Source organism: Rutilus rutilus (genome assembly GCF_951802725.1).
Source record: "Rutilus rutilus genome assembly, chromosome: 11".
Taxonomy (NCBI): Eukaryota; Metazoa; Chordata; class Actinopteri; order Cypriniformes; family Leuciscidae; genus Rutilus; species Rutilus rutilus.
In genome coordinates, this window is record NC_140216.1 from 22742735 (window position 1) to 22756133 (window position 13399).

The 13399-nt window shown below is 37.9% G+C and overlaps 1 protein-coding gene across 1 annotated transcript in view; it reads right to left on the bottom strand.

Annotated features, from left to right (window-relative positions):
• Positions 1–13399, bottom strand: part of LOC311299308 (retinoic acid receptor beta-like) — a gene marked incomplete at its 3' end in the record, with an annotated part of 380652 nt that overhangs the window by 149531 nt on the left and 217722 nt on the right. The window contains exon 3 of the mRNA XM_084422816.1: positions 12117–12258. Within this exon, the coding sequence (XP_084278942.1) occupies positions 12117–12258 (142 nt within the window). The remainder of the gene's footprint in view (positions 1–12116; positions 12259–13399) is intronic.

A 13399-nucleotide genomic window follows, 5' to 3' on the forward strand; every position in this document is an offset into this window, starting at 1 on the left:
GTACTTTTTAAATAAATTGTGTCTGTAGTCGTATTTGTCTGGTATATCCTGTTTTATATTATATAATATACAAATGGGTAGGTTTAAGGCTGGGGTTAAGTTACATGCATGTCTAAATAGTGTAAATAAAAAAGAAAGTAAATGTAAATAAAATTATGCTGGCTGATTAAATTGAAAATTACACCCTAACATAAATGTCATAATAGAAAAATTATACCCCAATATACCATTTCATTAAAATACCCATGAACGTACCTGATGAAGACCTGATGGTCGAAACGTTGTGCTTTCAATAAATTTATCTGGAGTAGCTTGCAGTGTGCAGACTTCACATTTCTTTTTTTGATTAAAATACCCATGCCCATTGCATCTGTGTATGACACCAAAGGGGTACCCTGTACGTTGAAAAGTAAAGCCCAGGGGTCCTGATCAAGTGTCAATATGTGACGAGTTGGGAGTGATAATGTGTTGCAGTAGCCAGTACAAATGTCAACAGGGATTTATCATTTACACTTGTTACCATTATATCAAGCACCATCACTTCGAAAACATTGTTGTTGAAACAAGACTTCTGAGTAATTCTTAAAATATTACAATAGATTGCAGCAACACCTCCCCCTTTGCCTTTCAGAGGAGGCTCATGTTTATAACAGTAACCTTGGGTGGTAAAATCATTTAAAATGTTTTTAGCCAGGTTTCTGTCAAACAGAGCATATTATACCTGTGATCATATTGTTTACAAAAAATGCTTTTGTAGAAATAGATCCAATATCAAGCAACCCAAGCTTTATCGTTGTTTATCTTTTTATTTATTGAACATCAATTAAATTATTAATCTTGAATAGGTTCATGACTTTTTTGTGTTTACTAGTTTGAGGAACAAACACTATATTATGATATCTAGGCGAAAGAGTCTCTATGTGTTGGGATTTATCTGGCTTCTGTGAAGTGAAGTGGCTAGCAGACGGTTGGTTTAGCCAGTCAGTCTGCTTCCTGACATGGGCCCCAGATAGTCAATTACCAACTCTAAGACTATGTTCTATATTTCTTGAAAGAAGAGTGGCACCACCCCAGGAGGGATGAAGACCATCTATTTTTAATAGATCAGGTCTTCCCCCAAAACTTGTCCAATTCTCTATAAAACCTATACTATTCTGTAGACACCACTGCAGACAGCAGAGAGGGGGCCAGAGTGTATTACAGTGTCTGACATTGTTCTTGTTATAGAGATCTCTGATGGAAGAAGTTGGACATCATTAGTGCAGACGTTAATAACAATCTTAAGAGTAATTGCATTTAGCATTATCCAGCCCTTTTAAATTTGCTTTGACGTCAGCCTCTCTGGCTCGCAGTAAAATAAGTCTATAGTGGCCAATTACATTGAGGAGAAACATTTTTTTATTTTTATTATCAAGGGTAAATAAAGAACTTGTTATTTTAATAACTAGAGTGTTTTCTTTACTTAAGAAACACATTATATATAAAGGGTAATCTTTTATGTATTTGAGGAGCGGAGAAGAGCGTCTTTTTGTCGTCGAGTCATAGCCCAAATAACCTGTACGTAGCGTTTCATTATAATGTGAGATTTTGGCCAAATGACTGAAAAAAAACAACAAGAAAAACAGAGGAAAAAAATGAGTGCCCACATAGCTACAGCTACAATATTCTTTAAAACCGTCATAAACCAAAATTTGCTTTTGCCTATATCACAATATGAGGTAAATCCGCCCCTGTTTCTTAGGTACATTTATAAAAGCTACTTAAATGCACTAATTGAACTAAGGTCTACTCCTGGATTAATCTAAGCCTTGTCTGTGAAACCGGGTTAATATCAGATAATACCAGATATGTTAATGATTAAGTTGTATTTAGCAGTTTAAAGACAAAGAACAAGATGGATATTCAAAACAAAGCTAAACAGAGCTACAATAGCAAAACACTCAGCAGAGAGGTGGACAGTGTGTAACTCACAACCAAGATGTAAGAGGTATTCACTGCTGCAACCCAAAACAGGGAGCATGCATATCATCAGCAAAAGCAACACTATGATAAGGGTCTGGGCTCGGTTGCATGAAAGCCCTCAAGTTAAGAAAACATATTAAACTAAGTCGTACGGTTAAGAGTACCCTTAGGGTGTGTTCACACTTGGCAGGTTTGATTTTATTAAAACAAACTCTGGTGTGATTCCTCTGTTATTGTAGTTTATTTCATTAGGTGTGAACGCTGCCATCCATAACCATGGTGAGCAGCATACAAGCGGACAGAGACCCATGAAAAGGTTCCAAACAAACTCTGGTGGCGGTTCGACTGAAATATGAATGCAACAAAAAACACCCTAAAAAGGACAGAATGCTGAAGCATACCTGTTTTTTTTTCTCATCATAGGAGCTACATTGCCCATTACAGTTCGGTACAGGCATCATAATTTCTGTCTTCTTGCAGCAGATCTTCATTTGTGTGCAATGGAGGAATTCCTGCCGCTGTTTTGACTCTTTTACACATTTTATAAACCCTTCGATTTTTGCACATACAACAAGAGCATTTAGCCCAAACCACAGCGTTGTTTTGGATGTCCATTAAATTCCGTCACAAAATATATATATATTTTTGGTATCTTTTGGCTCTGTCTTAAATTTGACAGTGTGAACGTTAAGCAAACCAGGACTAAATGTATTATTTTCTTTTTTTGGTCCGGACCAAAGGAACCAGGAGAACCAAACTACAAGAGCAAACACACCCTTAGTGAAACATGGGCTGCAAGAAAAAAAGGAACAACAACGTTTTCATATTTCATCACTTCCACTGTGCACTTGAATTAATTATCTCATGACAGCGGCAGACTGTTTTCCCCCCTCTTCCCCCCATCTTCTAACAGTAAATAGATTGTACTGTACTGTAATGCCGGTTAGCACGCAGGACTAGGCGCCGACCCACGTTGTGGCTAGGACACTGAACACCAGACCCATCATTCTGTACTTTCGTGCTTAAGTTCAAGGTGGCAAAATCAGTAAATCTATTCGCCATACAAGCAAAGTAGCATCGATGAGTAAGTATAATAACAATGAGTTGGATAAACAATGGAAAACTATGTGAGTGGTGCATTTTACGCATTTTCCTCCGCTGCCATAGCTGGACGTCACTGGTGTGTGTACACTCATAGAAACAATGTGCTTGAATTTTAGGATTCTCTGTGTCGTCTGTCAGACCACCTTTAATGATCTCCATAATTCAAATAGTGTAGTACAGCTGTATAGTTTAGTAAATGTTAAACTGGTTTAAATGTCAGTGGTCTGTTATGTTTTTTTAATTGTGGGAGATATCGTAACTATAGCAACCGCTCCCCCATTGCCGTGTTTTGCCACTTGGCTAAGGGTGACGGTTAAGACATTTGTTGCAACGCTTTTAGAGAAACCTCCTTACCTCAAGAATATTTTTCCCCTCAGGGTCAAACCACTTAAGAGGTTGCATGCAACCGGGCCCTGAAGTTTACTCCTTATCAATGGGGAGACCTCGTGTGGCGGCATGACCCTACCACAATCAGGCAGAAACTTGCTCCTCACTGGAAAGGGCCATTTGAAGTTTGGAGTCAGAGGAAACAAAATACTCCACATCATTCCCCATTCTTGATAGTTCTACCAGGTGCCTTACATTTCAAACCCCCACAAATTGCTCTGTGAATGTCTAAACATCTAAGGACCCCATCCTGCCACTGACACAACCTGTTAGCTATCTTTTTGTGAGCAGCAGCAGCAGCCACATCGGCTTCAACCAGTTTTTAACCAGATTATTAACAGCCAAGAACATTTCAGTGAGCTCATTTTGAAATGTGTTGAAAACGTGATGGAGAAGATCATTTTAAATATAATGGAATTTACAGGGATATAAATAAAAAGAGCATGGGAACTTGTGTGCACAAGTTGGTTTGCCAGGTAAAAATACAAATACTTCATATTAAGCATTGCCGAATACACTCAAATGAGAAATTTGAGAGACTCAGAAAAGACGTCAATAAATGCATGTGTGTCACCTGTACATCTTTGTTGCATGCGCAAATTATGATCACTAATACAAAATAAAACATTTTATTCACAAAAATGTCTCTATTTGTACAAATTGCTGTACATTCATTGAATTCAGAATTTTGCACACATAAGTTGAAAGCAATTTGTTTGTGGATAGTAGGCTAAAACTATCTGCAACATTTATGAAGGTCACGGATAATTGTGCATGCATTTATTAATCATTATGATACTAAAATCATAATAAAGTAAACTACAAAAAATCTGATGAGTCCAGAATATGAACGCAACGCGTTTAATTTCACGTAAAGCATTTTCCTCCCATAGAAAATTGGGACATTATAAGAATGCTTAATGTGGCTTAATGCATATTAGAATGTCCCCTTATTGTCGAAATAACGAGTTATGTCGAAATAACGAGATACTATGTCGGAATAACGATTTATTATGTCGAAATAACAAGATATTATGTCGAAATAACAAGATATTTATGTCGAAATAATGATTTACTGTATGTCGAAATAACAAGATATTATGTCGAAATAATGACTTATGTCGAAATAACGAAATATTATGTCGAAATAACGACTTATGTTGAAATAACGAGATAAGGTTGTTTTTTTTTTACCATGCGGTTCAGGGCTTCCGTACGTAAATGCATGACTTATAAGTAATTATAAAAATAATATAAATGTAAGTATAACTATTCTAATAATGCAGTATAGGCTACTGTAGGTCTTAATGAGTCTTTATAAATATACTTATAGAATAGTAATACTTACTTATAAGTAAGTATAAATGGAGCTATAATTCATTATAAGCATGGTCTTCATAGAAAGTGTTACTGGAAAGATTTTTTGCACATTTAAAAAGTATCTTTGCTTATCAGGACAAGAACAAAAATAACCAATAACTTGGACATAAATATAAATAACAGTTAGCTGCACATACACTTGTGTTATAACACTTCTAAATATCAATGATTTGCATTGCATTGTGAATGTATTGTTCCTTTGTACTTTTCCACACAACTTTGAGTTTAACTTAAGGGAAATGTCTTATTGTCACATGTCAGTGTTTGTTCTGTTTTCCCACCACTCATCTGTTTCCTTGGTAACCCTCATCAGTTCATCTGTCTCTGTTACCTCGTTAGTCTTGTCAGCTGTGTCTCATTTCCCTGATCTGATCATTCCCCACGTATTTAAGCCCTGTGTTTTGCCTTGTTCTTCGCCTGTTCTCTGTGTGTGCGTGCGTACTTGTGTGTGTGTGCGTGCGTGCGTGCGTGCGTGCGTGCGTACGTGTGTGTGTGTACATGTGTATGTGTGTACACTCTGCACACACTCTGCCTGTCTGTATCTGTTGGAATTATATTGTAAGTAAAACTTTGTATTGGAGCTTTTGATTCTCCTTCGTCTTCTTCTGCCTGCACCACACCGTGACAGAAGAACGGACCGCCCAAAATGGATGATAGGGCACAAATGATCATCCTGGCTCAGGAGAGCCCTAATCCTTTTTTCTTTTATAAAGAACTTTATGTGTCTTGCCGCCACCAGCGCCCTGGATGTCGAGACCCTAAGGACCCTGTTCTGGATCGGGGCAACTTTCCACCACCATAGCGACCTCCCAGACACCACAGGATTGGACTGGAAAGAGACTGTCAATAGGTGTCTGGAGAGCGTCGCGCCCCGATCCAGAACACTGCCTTATCATTATAAGGTTGTTTATAAGGCATAATGCTTGTATTTAATGCATTAAGAATACCCTTATAATGCATTAGAACTACAGGCTTCATAGAAAGTGTAACCAAAGAAATGTTTCAGTTTCAATAAAAAGTTCAATAATAAGTTCTATTATCACAGAAATATAAAATACTCACTCATGTTTCAGTATGACATAAATTGTGTTGACTGTATTTTGTTTGGAAGAATTAAAGAAAGCACTAAAAATGATAACTTTCAATTTTAGCTTTTTCCAGGCTTGCCATACCACTTAGACTTTTACTATAAGAATATTTCAGTACACACAGAGAGAACATTTTTAAATTACTGTATGTGCTATGTGACAGCATATGACAGCTTCAAATTTCGGGAGGAGTAAACCCATCTAATCTTTCAATTAACTGCTGGAGCATATAAGCAGCCGCTCACTTTGTTCTAGCATCAGCTGTTTTGGCATCATCCGGACGTTTCCGTTACCGAAACATGTCGGATCTCCTGGAGCTCCAGCTATTCCCGTCAGATGACGAACTCTCCAGCGTCCCAGAGACACCAGCTTTTCATCCTCAACCTAGACCAGGTCGTTCTACCTCGGATTGTGATCCAATGTCAGCTCAAGCACTCGTACAAGCCGCGCTCAAGAAGATAGCGCTCTCCTCCTCCATCAAGACAGACAGCTTCCTCTGTCTCTCGTTCTCGTTCTTCTCCTCCTCAGACTTCATCTCTACCTACTCGCGTAGACGCTTCATCAGTTCCCCCTATTTCAAAATGGACCGTAAACAGCGTCCGTCAAGCACTCACTAATTCCTGTATCCATTTTTCATGCAGATCCTCAAAGATCCAATTACGTATACGATCTTCTGGCGAGTTTAAAAACTCCGCCAGCCCTCCTATACCTTCATCAAAAAACCCTACTCAACGCCCCTCAGCTCTTCGTTCCTCCCCACCTCAGCAGAATAGTCGCTGCCACTCTAAGCGCGCTATTCCCATAGCGACCGCTCGTGGTCTGTCCCACTTTTTAAAGTTTTCTTCCTATTTCTCATTCTCATATCTCTGCAACCTTCAGCAAGAACACCTCCACTCCAGCCACTCTCTTGCCCAACTTTCACATCTGCAGCTATTTCAGGCGCAGATTGTAGCGTGAGGATGCCACCGCAATCTGTCCCAGATATTTATTTTCCTCCTATTTCCAACTCTTTTCCAACTGTAACCCATTCTAGCCAAGAAGCATCAACAAGGATGCCTCCAGCTTAGCCATCCACATCTACAGCCCCAGCTCGCTGGCTATCTCATACCCTCGCGTCAGCTGAACTTCTTCCACCTCCTCCTCACGCAGCAGCCCAGGAACCTCCACCAGTATCTTCTCAGCTTCTCTAATCCGAGTACTCACCTTTTCAGAATTCTGCATAGCTTTCAGCAGATTAACAGAAGTCATATGTGCCGTCTTTCCCACAAGCGTAAAGAGCTAAATGAATATCTCTCCATCATAGCCGAACTCAGCCTCTCTTTCGGTGGTAGTCACTTTTGCCCATACCATAAACTTTTTTCCGCAAAATGTACCACTCGCATCACTCATTGGAATCAGTGCCCATATTGGGGGGCTCTCGACCTCGAACTTTACAACAAAGTGTTCCTGGGCTGTCAAAGTCTCTCCTGCGCCATTTGCAGATCGACTACTCACACAACTTCGTCTTGTCCCCAAGTAACACCGGATTCCCCAACCCTTCTAGAACCACAAGCGCCCAAGTCCACATCATATGTCCCCCGTTCCAGGAGCGAACGCAGCATTCAGCCCATCAGTTTCAACTCAGGGAAACAAGTTTGCCAAAGTGCTGTACATGTCTAAACATTACTCAAACATTACTCAACACAAAACAATGGCTCAATATACAACACTGATCAGTGTCCCAGAGCATACATAAAACTACAAAACAGAGAATTTTGTTAAGTGACAGGGAATAGCTCCTGTATTTAGTGTTGTCTGAGCAACATAATTGATGATTAAAAGCAATTTTGACAAATTATCAGTCATAGCAAATCAAATACAAACATAAGAATATTATTAAAAAAACTTATCTGATATATCACCAGCTTGAAAGTAAATGTCATATTATCCCACTGTTCTTGTGTACTGCTCTCTACATTTCTATAAGTGTCACGGTACAGAGAGAAACCAGACAGGTAAATGGTTGAAACTGATGTTTATTGAACAGAGGCAGGGAGTGGCACAGCAGATGAGACTGGTGAGTATGCAATGGAGAATCAGAACAGGATGATGAACTTAGCTGGATGATAACAATGATTGATAACAATGATGTCTGTTTGCAGATGGCGGGACAGGATACGGCAGGCTGATGACAGGAGACAGAAGACAGGAAGCGGATGACGGGAATCGGAGATTCGAGGATGAAGTTCAGGTAAGGGATATTCAGGTGACTAGAGGAGTCTGTACGTTCAGGTAAAGACGAGACCAGACAATGAAATGAAGGGGAAGTGTCTTTATATAGTGTGCGTTGATGATGAAGTGCAGGTGCAGTGAATCAGAATTCCGGGGAGAGTGAACGAGTGGGCTGATCTGGTGACTCCGTGACAATAAGTGCCTTTTTTATTAATTTAATTCTGCTGGGGGTTTTTTCACACTTGCTTTGGTCTGAAAATCAAACACATTTTTATTTGTGCTGAATTTTCATGTAAAACAGGCCTTTCAACTGAGGTCCGTCTATAGATAGCTGCCACCTACAGTAGTAGCCAAAAGTGGTCCAGCCTAGGAAAATTGACATCTTCACCCTTTATTCAAATATCTTAAAAAATCTGTTAACTTTTTCCCTGCCATTGATGAGTTAACTCGTCATTTATGAAAAAATGCCTCCCTGCCAATAATGAGTTTTTACGGCTTTCTGTGTAATCACTGTTATAAGGTAGGGGCGCTATTACACATCTCCTGAACGAGTACGGTATCTCCAGATCAAAACGATCTCATATGTAAGCAGATGCATATTAAAAATAATGCGATAATCAACCATAAACAGTATATAAATAAAAATGTCCTAATGTTACTGAAATAAATGTTGACCCAGGAAGTGCTATAGGGACTGTGCAAGCTTTGGGGGTGTTTTGATCATCGTTCTGAATCCCATCCAGATGTAGTCTTTGACAAAAATGCTATTTTCTCAGCTTTTTGCTCAAAATGTTGCTTTTTTTTATGAAACTTACCCACATTCAAGTGTTGATAAAAAAAAAAAAAAATGTGTGAAGATAGAATAAAACAGAATAAAACTTTTTTTTTTTTTTAAGCAGAGGGTCTGTTCTTTCTTTTGATATATTGCATATTCAGATATTCATACAAACAGATATTTTATTATTTCATAATATGAAATTTGTTGTGCAAATGGACAAAAAAGATGTTTTAAGCATATTGTGTAGCTGTGCTTGGAGTCAATTGTTTTATTTGTGATAACGCAATGAAACATGCCAAATTGTGAGGACATACTTTTTGGCCAGGCTGTCATATAAAGATATTATGAACACATGCAAAAACAAGAGAGAACAAATTAATAATAACTGATTATGTTGTAGTCAATGTATGCTATTTCTTGAAAGCTGTTTGTTTTTCTATGCATGTTTTTGCATAGTAAAAAAAAACCTGTAGTTTGTCTTTTTGCCAAAATAATTTTGTCAGATAAATATCTTAAAATCAGTGTTGTTCTTCCCTCATATTTAAAATAATTAAAATATATCTAAAATATTTCCCTCATATTTTGATGGTTTAATCGAACTTGTAGGGTCATTAAAAACAAATATCTCCTCCAGATATCACTTTTGGCCACTACTGTACTCAGTGCCGGCCCGGGCCTTTTGGGGGCCCTAAGCAGAATTTGATTTGGGGGCCCCCTCCCACCACGCGGAGTCACCTGTTTGACGATTATTGACACAAATGTCACACTATAATGTTACATTATAAATTAATACTATGAGGTTATGTATTAATACAAAATAAATATTTAATAAAAAATAGATAGGCCTACTTAAATAAAAAGTTTTTACTTTTTCTTTACTCTTTTACTAACTCTTTGAAACTTCTGAAAACAAACTGTCACAAAACACATTAAATAAATTATTTGCAAAATATCCTCCAACGTTTTGCAACACTTTGCAGTTTGAATGATGTCTTGTATGAACATGATGGAGTATGTTTTTATGTTTCCACTGTTCGATCGCGCCTGCGCCTCACACACACACACACACACAAACACACACAACATTCCAGCATTGTAATCTTGACATCGTAGCCGGTTCATTATAGCCGTAATAAAATATAATAATAAAATAGTCAACCTAACATATAAAAATTACGCTGCTCTGTTTAAATAGTCAGTAATACAATTTGTACCATTCAGCGTAAGCTCCGCTCCACTGCGATGTTTCCAAGCACTTTTTTGCGCGTGTGAACAGGATGAATTTTTCCTGTCGATATTGGAACGTGAGTACAAAGGCTATAATAAAGAATAGTTTACCATCCAAATACATCGCAAATGTTGAAACATTTTGATTCTAATGAGAGAGATACGTGAGCCCAACGCCGCTTACTTTCACTTTTGCTTTAAATTATTTAGTTTTGGCTTGTTTATAGTTATTTTTTTATTCTTGTTCTGTTCTGAATATTATTAAATTTAAAGGATAAATCATTGATTTAAATGTCAATCATCAATCATTGATCAAATAACATTTTTGTGACATGGCTTAACATTACCGTGACTTTGCGCACGAATTGTCTATGCACGCGAGGTTATGTGCATGACTCAAACACTGGCAGACACAGCAGCAGTTGTAGGCAGGTATATTGATCATGAAATCAGAATTTTCTTGTCTTGAATTAGTCATTAATTCATTCATGTCACTTGTTTAAGTTAAAAATCTGAGTAAAAAAAAAAAAAAACCCCAATTGGGGGCCAGGGGGCCCTAAGCAGCAGCTTAGTTTGCTTATGCCTCGGGCCGGCTCTGACTGTACTTCTCCAACTTCAGTGAGTCAACTGCATACAATGATCTAAAAAGCAGGAAATAGAAAGACGACTGTGATGTTGCTGCATCACACCGCTTTTTTGTTCAGAAGAAGAGCATGGAATCTCTTATCCTGCACCAAATGGAGTGTGAGGTCAACCTGAACAGGAAAGTGCTGATGCAATCAAACCACGGTAATAATGTGTAAAATGCAAACTGCTTCAGTTGACTTGAGTGGTGGTATTCTGAATCAAAAGCAATGGTGTGTACAACTTGCCACAGTGGTACAATTTACAGTGTGACTCTTAATGTGAAAAAGTTAATCACTGTCCTGTTGAACTGTAACACTGTTTTTGAACATTTTCAATTGAAGACATACAGATTTAATTAAGTAATCACTCAATGGGATAATAGATATCTCTAAGAAATTATCACATATAGATTCCTTTGAGAAACTCATTCCATATAGAATATCATCCAGGGTCAAACAATCACCTTTCTTTTTATGTTTTATAACCACAGTACAAATGTTGCAGTTTTATGACTTAATGTTATGTTCTTAGTTATGTTTAATGGTTATTAAATGATTGGACGGATACATTTTTTACAGTATGAAAAATGCTCAATAGTGCGCTCTATAGTTGTCTGTTTTTTTGGGCAGGTATAGCTTCAAAGCAACCAATCTAAATTAACTTTAATGACTAAAAGAAGAAGGTAGTTTGAGGCATTGTTGAGGTCTCTTTTGAAACTCTAGAGATGACAAATGCGAGATTGCCATGGTCTTATTCACAGCAGTAACGTGCTGCATATAATCTCATTGTTATCTAATGAGATTAAAACAACTGAGAAACAATTGAGATTATAAAGAAATTTCAGTTGTTGTTTTTATTTCAGAACGGGACCCCTTTAATGTCACAAGATAATTCTAATTCTGGATGTTATAATAGTCCGTTCTCATAACGTTTTACACCTAGTTATAGCCAATGCACAAAATAATTTGGGTTTCATTGGTGAGTCATAGGAAATTGGGGTGGAAAGCAATACGGCACAGTGCACTAAACAGGGCTACCAACACATCTCACCTCTGACAAAACTGCTGTCACTTATCATGAGTCGAGTTATGCTGACTATAAAAAAGGACAAAACAGTTAAAGCTCTTAAATAAATCTCAAAGACAAAGGGCACAACATTTTAGTGACAATTGCATATTACAGTGTGATATTTTTTGTTACTGAATCACTTACAATGAATAATATAATTGAAGATAACTCCACAGTTTGAAAGTTGAAGAAAAAGGTGTGAAAAAATTATATGTGTCTGTTGAAGGGACAAACTCCTGAGCTGAAGTTTGTGTGTGTGTAGGATAAAGGCTTTTAACACTCACACTCTTTAGACATCCCTACAGCGAAGCACTTCTGCAGCCGGCAGTATTGACAGCGATTCCGAGTCACCTTGTTGATAATACAGTTCTTCTCCCTGTGACATGTGTACACCATGTTCTTCTGGATACTTCTACGAAAAAAACCCTGTGGAGAGAGAGAGAGACTTGATTTTGTGGTCTAAAACTTGGTATGGGTCTACCCTGCTGAAAAGCTGGTTGACAAACTATCTACAATGAACTGAAGGTGATAATTACCTCAAGCTAAGTTGTTATAGAGAATTTGCAAATAAATAAAATGGCTCTGCATCTAAATTTTGGCCAACTCTTGGTCTGGTCCTGGTATGTCTTGGTCTGGATCTTAGGGGGTCTGGTATTGTTCTGGGGGTTAGACTAAGTACACACAACAGAGTCTAATCCAGTGGTCAGGAACTTATGGATCAGGAGTCATATGTGGCACTTGACAAAAATCATGTGACTCGCCATTTGTCTCACCCTCACCAGATAACTAGATATCAGTCTGCTGCAGAAAACACTCAATTACAATTCCATTCTGGAGAATATCGCTCACAGATCTTGCTAAAGGGGTCTCCTGCTTTACTCACTTTACTCACTGCAACACAAATATCTCCCTGCATTCTTCAGTTGGCTAAGCAAATATATGATTTATGGTGATGCAAACTCAAAGCATTCCCATGCACGGCTCTATCTTGAATCATCTCATTGATGGATAATATGATTGGTTGTTTAGTAATGTTCAGCTAGCGTGTTGAGGCTGAGGCCAAGGCTGTTGTGAATATACTGCTGTGCTGTCAGTTAGTTGCTGAGGTAAAACAGCCTGTGTGTGTTACAGTGCCTTTGAAAAAAAATAAAAATGTTGGGGTGAACATGTATTTGTGTATGTAAGATTTACCTAGAAGCAGGGCCAGATTAACACTTTGTTGTACCCTGGGCAACAATATTCAAGGGCCCCATCATCACGACCCCAGGATCACCATAATATGGTCATATACAGAATATATTACTGTAATATACAGTATATATACTCAATACTTCAAATTCTAACTGTCATCAGGTGTATTTTGATTTACAAATATTTAAATGCTCATAGAACTACAAATGCACTACTATGTCCCCTATCAAAGACATTCACTCACATATGATGCTATGAAAACAAAACACATCAGCATCTGTATAATCTGGTAAAATTGACCCAGTACATTGAGAGGGAGGGAAATATCCTCCATTTTCACAAAAAATGAATAAATAAGCAACCACTTTCAAACCAT